Source organism: Rhinatrema bivittatum, chromosome 1, assembly GCF_901001135.1.
Source record: "Rhinatrema bivittatum chromosome 1, aRhiBiv1.1, whole genome shotgun sequence".
NCBI lineage: Eukaryota > Metazoa > Chordata > Amphibia > Gymnophiona > Rhinatrematidae > Rhinatrema > Rhinatrema bivittatum.
Window position 1 is genome coordinate 822,700,212 of NC_042615.1, and position 12,451 is coordinate 822,712,662.

The following is a 12,451-nucleotide window of genomic DNA, read 5'->3' on the forward strand; positions in this document are numbered from 1 at the left end:
AACAACAGTTGACACCCTTCCTGTCCCCCAAACAAACATCTGGCATTCCCCCACCCCTAAAGCAAACAAAGTGCAGACCCACCTCTAGTCCCCCTCCCCGCGCCCCCACCCCCCAAGCGGTATGGTCCTCCGCAGAGGCCCATACCCTGTAAATCTGGGAGGATACAATCATTCCAGCAACAGCCTTCCCCCTCCAACAGCTTTAAACCTTTTAGTTAAACATCAGTAAACATTCCAGCACTCCCGCTGATCATATCAAAGTAGCGATTAAACTTATAAGGACCAACATTATAAAAATATAGAGCAGGACATGCCAAAGTGAAACGGAGGATAAACATTCCAAAGGTCCTGCAGCCAAACAGGGCTAGTGAATTCCAGCAGAGTCTGCGCCTTCTCGACGCAGCACAAAAGAAGAGTAGCCGCCCTGTCCAAACTCAGAGCAACCAGCAACTAGGGTGCAGACAAGCTCAGCCCTGCGGGCCGTGATCCGGATGTCTCCAGAGCCTCTTATCCCCTCGGTTAACCCTTTGCCACCTGGGCGGATCTTCCTTGCGCACAGGTGGCTTAGGAGCCGCAGGCAGCTCCGCAATCGCTCCAAAGCCCGCTGCCTGTAACACCTGCGAGGCCTCCACCGGGGTTTTCACTCGATGCGCTTCTCCTTTCACTGAGAAAGACAGCCCAAACGGAAATAGCCATCGGTAGCGGATTTCTTCCCTTCTCAAAAGCTCGGTGACAGGCTTAAAGTCCCGCCTTTTTTTAATGGTCACCGGGGAAAGGTCTATAAAAATCATGACCTCGTGGCCTTGCCATTGCCACTTGTTTTGTCGCCGGGCAATGCCTGCAATCTTCTCCTTTAATACATAGTCCTGGAAAGCAGGCAATAAAATCCTTGGGCAAATTGTTAATCCTCGGGCCCAGCACCCAGTGCGCCCGAACCAGCTGGACCTCCGCTGCCTCGTGTGGGGGCTGGTCCGGCTCTCCAGCAGTCAGGAGCATGGCACAAATCTGTTTGACTACAGCCCCACAATCGGTATAGTCCGCGAGTTCAGGCACGCCCCGAAAACGGAGATTGTTCTGGCGGGACCTATTCTCTAGGTCCTCAACCTTTTCTTGTAAACGGTCCACTTCGGATTGGATTAGGGTAAGGTTCTCGCGGTTTACCTTCACTTCCTCGCTGTTTGCCTCCGCTCTGGTCTCCACCTCAAACAGGCGCCTCCCGTTCTCAGCCAGGTCCCCTTTAATATCTTCTATCGATGCTCGCAGGTCAGCTGTGTTAGTTGCTAATTCGTGTTTAAGATCCGCGAACCACCGCTTCATGTCCGCCCGGGTAGGCAATTCGGAGGTATCCAGCTGGTCCTCTGCGATCTCCCCCGGCGATTCCGCCGCGTCCACGCTGCCGGCCGCCATGTTGTCTTCCAGCGAGTCCTCAGACAGCGCTAGTTTATAGTAGGAATACTTTTTAAAATCGAGCGGGTTTTTCCGACTCGACATCAGAGAGGTGCTGGGGTGCTCTGTATGCGGTTTGGTCCCGATTCAGCGCCGTGGGAGTGCCCGATGTTATTAGATGCCGTTTCGGAGCAGAGGAGCCATAGATTCAGGCTGCTGTCTGCATGGATGACGTCACTTCCTCCTCCTAAATCCATATTTTTATTTTTCAGTATGAGAAAAAATGCCATGGGCCAAATACCGTATCTCTCAATATTTGAGTATTTAGGAAGCTCAGAATTCATGTACAATTCTAGGCCTATAAATGTAGGATACTAATAATTATTCTGATACAAACACATAAGTTCCTTAGTATTAATATCCTGATGTTGGATTTCAGAAATGTTCTGTGTTAGGCTGGATTTACGAGTCCTGCCTTGAAAGGGGTCCTCTTCTTACTCACAGTCTCTGCTGTACATGGCGGTCAACACTGGAGTTTCACAGCTCGGTCCCCACCACTCTTGGCTGGAGCCCTGCTTTGCTATCCTAGCGCAAGCTGAGGGAAAGAGTACACTGCATAGGTTTGCAGTGACAGACTTGGAGTTGTGCAGATAAGTATAGATGGAAGCAAAATGTTGCCTGTTCAATGAAGACCAGGCCCACCCACCGCTGCTCTGTGATCTTCTTACCGGGCCAGAGTAGGCGACGTTCTCATTACCGCCTGTCCTGTTCTCTTTCATGGCTGAAACAATTGGATAATAATACTGTGTATCAACATTCAGACCCAAATTGTACAGAAACCAAAATAAGCAATCACTGGGGAATCGGGATACAGCAAATAAGAGGGAATTCATCGGAGACAGAGGATTAAATGAGTCACTGAAATAGTCCAAAACACTCATGTACAATATCATATTTATATAATGTTTATGCTGGATCAAATGATGTTTATGCTAGATCAAATGATGTTGGAGTTTGCAGGGATTCTGGTTTTCTCCAGGACTTTGCTCTGCTGGGTCAGACCAATGCTTCATCGAGCCCCGCATATTGTCTCTGACAGCGGGCGTGATGGAGCAATGCAGCAGAAGCCAGCTCTACAGAATCAACCACATAAATGATCAATGAGGAGTGCTTGCGTTCAGAAGACAGTCCTATGGGATATGGGGCATATGAGACAGTGGGGGACAGAGACAGGAAAATTGGTCCTTACCAGCTAATTTTCATTCCTATAGTACCACAGATCAGTACAGACACCTGGGTTTTCCCTCCCTGCCAGCAGATGGAGACAGAGAAAATGTTACTGATGCTGCCACTTAACCTGCAGCTCCTCAGTTTTAAACTGTATCAAAGCTTAAGAAAGAAACTCTTCAAAAACAATTTCCAAATACCAAAAATACTCTTCTTGTTTTCAAGTTTTCTTCTTCCTTTCTTTTTTTTTTTAAACGGTCTGCATTATATACAACTAGAAAATAGTCTGAGTGGATGAATCTCGTCTTCAACAGATCAGGCAGGTTCCGGACTAATCTGTGGTACTACAAGAATGAAGGTTAGCAGATAAGAACCAATTTTCCTTTCCCTGTAGGTACCCCAATCAGTCCAGACTCCTGGGATGTACCAAAGCCTCCTACACTGGGTGGGACCTGGAGAGTCCCATTCGCAAAACACTCTTGTCGAAAAGATGGATGACCTACATCACCCACATCCAGATGATAATGCCTTGCAAAAGTATGCAACAACTTCCAAGTCGCCGCCCTGCAAATTTCTAGTGGAGAAACTAGATGGGCCGCCAACCACAAAGCAGCCTGAGTGAATGTCGAATGAGCATGCAACCCCTCAGGAACCGGTCAACCCTTGCACATGTAAGCTGACCCAATAGTTTCCTTCAGCCATCATGCAATGGTAGCCTTTTAAGCTTGAAGCCCTCTCCTCAGTCCACTCCAGAGGACAAAAAGATGGTCAGACCTTCGAAAATCATTAGGTACCTTTATCAGCACCTTGCGGACATCCAACAACTTAAGCTCCCTCGCATGAAGAGTGGAAGCATCCACCTCTGGAAAGACTGGAAGCTCCTCTGTCTGATTCACATGAAAAGTGGAAATGACCTTCAGTAAAAAAGAAGGTACCGTATGCAGGGACACACAGTCAGAAATCCTTAGAAATGGATCACAGCAAGACAAAGCCTGTAACTTGGAAACTCTTCTAGCTGAACAGATGGCAACCAAAAACATGGCTTTGAGTGTCAAATCCTTAAGAGTTGTCCTTCTGAGTGGTTCAAAGGGTGCCCTACATAAACCCTTAAGGACTAGATTAAGACTCCAGGGTAAACACACACGCTGCACCAGAAGATGTAAATTCTTCACACCCCGCAAAAAAACACACACAATATCGGGATGAGCCAACAAGGAAACACCTTCAATCTTGCCCTTAAGTGAACCTAAAGCCACCACCTGAACCTTAAGGGAGTGTAGCATCAAACCTTTAACTAAACCTTCCTGCAAAAAGGACAAGTTGTCCACCACCACAGCTTCCAGAGGACGCATCCCACGAGCATCACATCATGTCTAGAAAAACTTCCAGATCTTGACATACGAGAGTGAAGTAGACTTTCTTACAGCCTGCAAGAGTGTTGTCACCACTGTCTCAGGATTTCCCTTGTGCCTCAATTGCCTCCATTCAAAAGCCATGCTGCTAGACAAAAGTGAGCAGTCTGGTCTGAAAATAGGGGCCCTTGGCGAAGAGGATCCGAAATGTGACTGAATCAAATTGGCCTGTCCATGGCTAGATTGACCAGATCCACGAACTACAGACATCACAGCCACTCCGGAGCCACCAAGACCACCTTGCCTTGATGTTGTTCTATCCGATGCAAGACCTTTCCAACAAGGGACTATGGCAGAAATGCATAAAGCAGCATTCCCAGAGGCCAGGGCAGTACCAGAGCATCTATGCCCTCGGCTCTGAACTCTCTTCTCTGGCTGAAAAACTGAAACACTTTGGCATTCTGATAAGTTGTCATAAGATCTTCATGAGGATCCCCCATCTCCTGCATTGCTACCTTCAACAACTCCCATTCATCAGGATCTGACATCTTGTGACTCAGAAAATCTGCTTTCACGTTTTCCACACTTACTATGTGTGAAGCCACTATGCATTTCAAATGTTGCTCCACCCATTGAATCAACTGAGCCTCTTAGGCCACCGCTCAACTCTTGGTCCCACCCTGACGATTGATATAAGCTACCATAGTTGCATTGTCGGACAGCATCCTTACAGACCAACCACTGATCAGAGGCAGGAAGGCCCACCAAGCCAGTCACACTGCCCTGGTCTCCAAACAATTGATAGACCAGGATGACTCTTGCCTATCCCAGAAACCTTGAGTGGACTGGTGCTGACAAGCAATACCCAATTGGGAACTTTCAAAGCATGCCACGCAGCAAATTGGAATCTGGCAGCCACCAAGACAGACTGTCTTGTGGCATGCCCTTGAGAGGCAGGGAAAGGAAAAACTCCTCTGAGATTAGATCCCAGCGTGCCAAAAGAGCTCCTTGCAAAGGTCTCATAGGAGCAACTGCCCATGGAATCAGTTCTAGGGTAGAAGCCCTTGAATTCAGACCTGCAAATAATCCCAAACTCCAGGAACTGGCAAGGACAGCAAATGCTGAACCTGCCTCTGCAGTTTCTGAGCCTGTTCCTCCGTCAAGAACAACTTGTCCTGCTGCGTGTTGAACCTGACACCTAGACACTCCAGAGACTGAGAAGGGACCAAATGACTTTTTGCCAGGTTTACCACCCAACCGAGCAATTTGAGCAAGTGGACCACCTTCTGCATGACTCTCAACAGAGAGCCTCAAATTTTGCTTTGATTAGCCAGTTGTCCAGATAAGGATGCACAACACCACTGCAACCACCACCATTACCTTGGTGAAAGTACTGTGGCCAATCCAAAGGGAAGAGCCTAAAACTGAAAATGCTGATTGAGTAGCATAAACTGCAAAAATCTCTGATGATCCTGGCAATATACAGATAGGCCTCTGATAGATCCAATGAGGCCAAAACCTCGCCCATGCGAACCGCTTTAATATCAGATCTGAGGGTCTCCATGCGAAAACATGGAATTCTGAGCACAGCATTCACCTTCTTTAAGTCCAGAATCAGCTGGAAAGTACCTCTTTTCTTTGAGGTGATGAAGTAAATTGAATATATTCCCATCTGTTGCTCATCTTGAGTGTCATGAACCAACGCCCCTAACTGCTGCAACCGATGCACAGTTTCCCGAACTGCAAGCTGCTTGCTGAATGACTCATAAGAGGAAACCAAGAACAAATCTCAAACGGGCCTTGCAAACTCAAATACGTAACCATCTCTTATCACCACGAGGACCCACTGATCCTCTCTCTGTAAAACTGTATTAATCCTCCCCCTATAGAAGGAACGACAGTGGAGACCATCTTCATTTCATTGGGTTGATTTAAATCCCACTGCACTACTGGCAGCGGTATCATAGAAAGGCCTCCTACCCCAACGAAAAGACAGACCCCAGGCATGGTCCCAAGACAAGAACTGCTTTTGCAATACCGAAAAGCCTCTGGTTGGACAGAACCGCTTGATATCTAGAAAACGAGACCTCACCTGAAAGAACTGCTCACCCTTAGGCTTGTCCTCAGGCAACCTATGCACCTTATTTTCCCCCAAACTGAGCCACTGAGGAGGAGAAATTGCCACTCAGTACATTTTTTTTTTGTAAACTTTATAAAGCTAGCAACCCTGGAAAAAAAAGAACCAGTGAAGCATTCAGCTTCAAAAAGGGGAATCAGTCCCCAGCCTGCAGCCAATGGAGCGGCTTTGTGAAGGGAAGGGATCTGGACCATCAGATTTACACCCCATAGGCACCTGGTCTGAGCCTACTAAAGGGTCACAAATCCCCCACTCATCTGCCTCAACCAGACAGGGAAGGACCCACCAGGATCCAACCCAACCCCAGGAAGAAGGCTCAAAACAAAAGAAATCCTGACACAACTTCACAGCTGCTGATTTTGCACCATCAACCATCGGCTGGAGAAAGAGAAATACGGAGGATCTGCAGGTGGCACATGATGTTCAGTGGCAGCATCAGTGAAACTTTCTCTGTCTCCATCTGCTGGCAGGGAGGCAAAACCCAGGAGTCTGGGCTGATCTGGGTGCATACAGGGAACTTCCAAGACTGAGATGAGAAAGAGGAGAGCATGAGACACCAAAAGGGGAGGGAGAGGCAACAGAGGAGGAAAATATCACCTCCTTTAGATTCTGAAAACACTGAGGGCCAGATGTATCAGAGTTTAACAACAGTTTGACTCCAGTGAAATCTATTACTTTTTTAATTACCAGCACAATTTTGTGCAATTATGTAACTGTCCACATAAATTATATGGCAAATAAATGCATTGTTATTAGAGATGTGTATTCGTTTTTGCCGAATTGGAAAATTTCAACGAAATTGTCCAATTTGGCATGTTTCAAGGAGCCCGAAAAAGATCGGGATTTTCCCGGTTTTTTTTGCAAAATGTGTTTTTCCAATTAGTGCGCACTAACGGGAGTCAGTGCACACTATCTCCCGTTAGTGCGCACGTACAAAAACTAACAAAAAGTAACAAAATCTAATGGTTTTTGTTAGTGTGCACTAAAGGGAGTTAGCGCGCACTAATGATGAAGTTAGCGCGCACTAACTAAAAATCAATTTTTTTTCCCAAAAAAAGAACCAAACCGAAAAAACCCGACATTTTCCATGGCATCCGAAAAATGAAACATGACACGAACACAAAAAATGATGCACATCTCTAGTTATTCCAATTTTTGAAAATTCTCCCAAACAAAATAATTTATACATAATTACAACTGCTAAATTGTGCAGAGAATTGTTTCAGAAAATTGTATCTGCCTACTTTGAAATTACAAAAATAAGTGGATAAGTGAAACCCCTCCCCAACCCACCCCTGGGAAGGTCTCAACTCAGGCTAGGTAAACTGAAGCACAAGCATGAAATAGGCATGCAAGATTATCTGCATCACAGAAAGGTAATTCTGTAAAAGGTCACACTGAATTACTGGAGGAAGCTTCTGGACAAAATTTCACCACTCAGCAGGGAAAATCTTTTAAATGCTGGCGTTTGTCCAGACAACGCCACAAGTCAGCCAGACAGCCCGTTTGAATATCGACCTTCACAACTACTTAACGAATATAATTCAATCTTTTCTTACCTTTCTTTCTCCTATGAATCCTTATTAAAATCACAATAGCCAGGGCAAAGAGAAACAGCAGCAGAAGGATGACTGGAATCAGAATATAGAAAATATCCATGGAACCAGAAGTCCTGAAAGAGAAAGAAGCAAATTGATTTCTGTTCTACTTCCTCTGTAGTGTGAGAGAACGAGACGCTGTGTATTAGTTACACCAGCACATCCCCCCTGCATTGTGCAGTGTGAGAGAGTGAGAGGCTGTGTATTAGTTACACCAGCACATCCCCCTGCACTGTGTAGTGTGAGAGAGTGAGACACTGTGTATTAGTTACACCAGCACATCCACCTGCATTGTGCAGTGTGAGAGAGTGAGAGGCTGTGTATTAGTTACACCAGCACCCCCCCCCTGCACTGTGTAGTGTAAGAGAGTGAGAGGCTGTGTATTAGTTACACCAGCACATCCACCTGTACTGTGTAGTGTGAGAGAGTGAGAGGCTGTGTATTAGTTACACCAGCACATCCACCTGTACTGTGTAGTGTGAGAGAGTGAGAGGCTGTGTATTAGTTACACCAGCACATCCACCTGTACTGTGTAGTGTGAGAGAGTGAGAGGCTGTGTATTAGTTACACCAGCACATCCTCCCTGCACTGTCTGGTGTGAGAGAGTGAGAAACTGTGTATTAGTTACACTAGCACATCCCCCCTGGACTGTGTAGTGTGAGAGAGTGAGAGGCTGTGTATTATTTATTTATTTAAAATTTTTATATACTGGCATTCATGATACAATCACATCATGCCAGTTTACATATAACAGGGGTGTACAATGAACAATTGAATAACCTAATAGTGTGGAAGGAAGCAGTTACAAATAACAAGGTAATAGAACTGGGAGAAGAGAAGAAGGGAGAGGATAACATTAGGTATAGATATATACATTTATATGTTACACCAGCACATCCACCTGCACTGTGTAGTGTGAGAGAGTGAGAGGCTGTGTATTAGTTACACCAGCACATCCACCTGCATTGTGTAGTGTGAGAGAGTGAGAGGCTGTGTATTAGTTACACCAGCACATCCTCCCTGCACTGTCTGGTGTGAGAGAGTGAGAAAGGTCCTCAGATGGCAGAGAGCCGTCCTCGCCGCTGCCAGGGTCTTTGACAGGCAGGGAGGCTATCCCTGCTGGTGCCTGCAGCAAGCCTGCGTGTCCTCACTTCTTTCTTGCGGCCTGGAGGCCACCCCGAAGCCTGCCTAGTCTGTCTGCTCCTGCATGGCAGGGTGCTGCTGTCCATGGTGCTGCTTCCTGTTTCTGCCTGCCTCTAGGCACTAGCGCGTGCCTCTTCACTGTGTTTAAAGGGCCTGTGGCCGGATATGCCCCGGGTCCCACCTGATGGCAACTTCCTGCTTCAGCACTGTTTAAGAGTCTCTCTTCAGTCACTCCTGGCCTTCGGATCGGGTTCCACAGTCGTCTGTGTCTTCTCTTCGGTCCAGGTCCTCCGTGGTCTTCTCCTGCTTTGACGGCTTCGTCTTCATGTTCCTGATGTCCTTCATGTCTTCATGTTCCTGATGTCCTTTGTTTGTACCTCCTGATGTCCGATGTCCTTCTTGATGTCTTTGCCTTTGCCTCTGCCTCCATGCCTTGGTTCCTTGATGTCTACTTTCCCGGCATGCCATTGTCGTGGTCCATGACCAGCCCATGGGCAGGCTGTGTAGGGTGCCTCTCGGTACAAGGCCATCTTTTCCTGTGCAGTGCAAGCCTCCAGAAGACTTCTGCTTGTCTCCTGAAGTCTTGAATCCTGAGTTGTCTTTGAATCCTTGAGAATTTTGAATCCTGTGCTTGAATCTTGTCCCAGTCTTCAGAGTTCCTTGCATTTGCATCCATCCATGCTAAAGACTCTGTTCAAACCTGCTCCGCTCCAGCATGGTCCGCAACCAATCCTGCGGGTGGACTGTGTAGGGCGCGCCCCAGTGCAGGCCTCTTCAGTATCTTCGCCATGTTCCAGCTTCAACCTCCATTATCTCTCCTAGAGTCTGCTTTGAACCCAGCGTGGCCCACGACCAGTCCCGTGGGTGGACTGTGTAGGGCATGCTGCATTGCAGTCTCAACCCATCACTTTGATCCTATGCCTTGATTCTTTGCCTTGAGCCTACGTCTACAGTGTCTTGATCCTTGCCTTCGTATCCACGTCCTTGCCTGAGTCTTCGTCCAAAGTATTCCATGTTCCAAGGACTCCGTCTGCCCTCATCCTCTGTCCGGCCTGCCGCCTATTGCCATTTCCCAGCAGCAGGTCCGAAAGGGCTTGGAACAGTTGGAGGACTGTTCATTGATTATCATTGCCTTGATGGTCATCCTGGGGCATGCAGGTCCAATAGAGGGTCAGACCTCTCATCTCCTTGTCTTCACTCCACCCTCGTCTTGCTCCTTGTTACCCGTGCTCATACCAGCTCACCTTCCGCGATGGGTCTTGGGGCTTCTCCCTGAGTCGTGCAAGGCTCTCATCGCCTGATCCAGGTCCAAGGGCTCTCATCTCCTGTTCCAGAAAAGATCACGCCTCCGTGCTCGTAACATAAAAATGTGTATGACAGCGAGATAAGAAAACATCCATTGAAACATTAAAATATAAAGCAAATTATAAAATCAGGAAATGAAGTAACTTAATAAACACAGCATAAAATTTCATGATAACAAGAAAAACCCTAAAATGCATAAAGAGGGCAATAATTAAAGGCATTTCCACAAGTAAATGAAGGTTTCACCTATGGAAATGGGGGCCTTGATTATTGCCCACCTTAACTGCAGGTAAATAGTGCACCATACACCCCGTGTCCTCATCCCACATTGTATAGTGCTGTTCCTGGGGGCAGAGATCATTCAGAACTAAGCACAGTGTTTGAGGAGAAAAACTACCCTCAGAGTGATACCGTGGAAGCAGGAAGAATGGAGACTACATCTCCCTGTCATCGAAAAAATCATTGAACACCGATATGAGGAAGATACCCCTCTTAATGCAAAGCGAAGGTATTTAATGGACAGTGTACCTTCAGTATGGTCTGAAAATAATCCAGGAGGACTGGCAACCGAGGCTGATCCCGTTTGGATAGAACTAAGAGAGAATGCACAGGTCATTAATCAAACCCAATACCCCATTCCATACATGGCCAGGCAAGGAATACAGATACATCTACAAAGACTATTTGACTTAGGCATCCTGCGACGAGTCCGTTCTGCTTGGAACACTCCCTTGTTACCAGTCAAGAAACCAGGAACTAATGATTACCGACCTGTACAAGATCTACGAAAAGTAAATAGCCAAGTGGCGGATCTGGTGGCCCTTGTACCTAATCCGTACTCTATCCTAGCTCAAGTCACCCCAAAGTCCAAATGGTACAGTGTTATTGATCTCAAAGATGCTTTCTTCTCTGTTCCTGTGGCAGAGGAATGTCAGAAAACTTTTGCCTTCACATGGGAAAATGCTCATACTGGAATTAAACAGCAGTATACATGGACTCGTTTGCCCCAAGGATTCAAGCATTCACCTACGCTTTTTGGGGAACAGCTGGCCAAAGATTTGAAAACCTACCAGAAAATACATGGGCCAGTAATACAGTATGTTGATGATCTACTATTATTCAGGGACACATACCTTGAATGCGCAAAAGCAACTTTTCACTTATTACAGACTTTGTACTCGAAAGGGTACCGGGCGAGCAAAAAGAAAGCACAAATCTGTGAATTGGAAGTAGAATACATGGGCTTTCGAATTCGTGAAGGCATGCGGTGCCTTGGGTTCTCCCGTACAAGTTCAATCAGAAACCAGCCTACACCTACCTGCAAAAAAGAACTTCAAGCATTCCTAGGAGCTACTGGGTACTGCCGACTTTGGACTGCCAACTTTGCGATTATTGCCCAACCATTGTATGACAAATTGCGTGGAAAGGAAGCAGAATCTCAACCTTTTCAGTGGGAAGGTCATGAGCTAGCACATTTACAACAACTGAAAGAAGCCTTGATCTCACCCCCTGCTTTAGGATTACCTGATGTAATGAAACCATTTCATCTGTTCATAGATGAGAAAAAAGGAATGGCCATTGGGGTTTTGACTCAAACCTTTGGATCCTGGGAACGACCTGTTGCATATCTGTCAAAAGGAATGGACAATGTCGTAAAAGGATGGCCTGGTTGCCTTCGAAGCATTGCTGCCGCATGCTTATTGATACCTGAAGCCGTTAAATTAACATTTGGACAAACTCTGCAAGTAACAACTCCTCATACTATTCAAGGACTACTTGAAACTCACGGGCCAAAATGGATGACTAATTCACGTCTCGTTAAGTATCAAGCCTTACTGTGTGAAACACCCGAAATTAAAATACAAGACAGCAAAACCTTGAATCCAGCCACCTTACTGCCAGCCCCTGAGGCAGTTAACCATAATTGTGACAAAGTTATGGCTACAGTACACTCCAGTCGACCTGATTTAAGAGATCAACCTTGGCAAGGTGCATGGACTTTATTTACTGATGGAAGTAGTCAGGTCATCAATGGAATACGAGTGGCTGGTTACGCAGTAGTTACTGAAGACGAGATTATTGAAGCTGGACCCTTACCCCCAGGAACGTCTGCACAAAAAGCTGAACTAATTGCTCTTACTCGGGCTCTGCAGTTGGCAGAAGGACAAACCGTAAATATCTACACGGACTCTAAATATGCCTTTCTAACTATTCAAGTGCACGGAGCCCTGTACAAAGAAAGAGGATTTCTCACTGCCGAAGGAAAACAATTGACAAATGCGCCAGAAATTCATGAACTATTA

The 12,451-nt window shown here is 46.4% G+C and overlaps 1 protein-coding gene across 1 annotated transcript in view; it reads right to left on the reverse strand.

Moving 5' to 3' along the window:
• The window catches only part of LOC115079061 (CMRF35-like molecule 8), a 60,992-nt gene that overhangs the window by 10,560 nt on the left and 37,981 nt on the right, over positions 1-12,451 (reverse strand). The window contains exons 5-6 of the mRNA XM_029582074.1: positions 7,662-7,774; positions 2,115-2,167 (exon numbers count right to left, since the gene is read on the reverse strand). Coding sequence (XP_029437934.1) covers positions 2,115-2,167; positions 7,662-7,774 — 166 coding nt within the window. The remainder of the gene's footprint in view (positions 1-2,114; positions 2,168-7,661; positions 7,775-12,451) is intronic.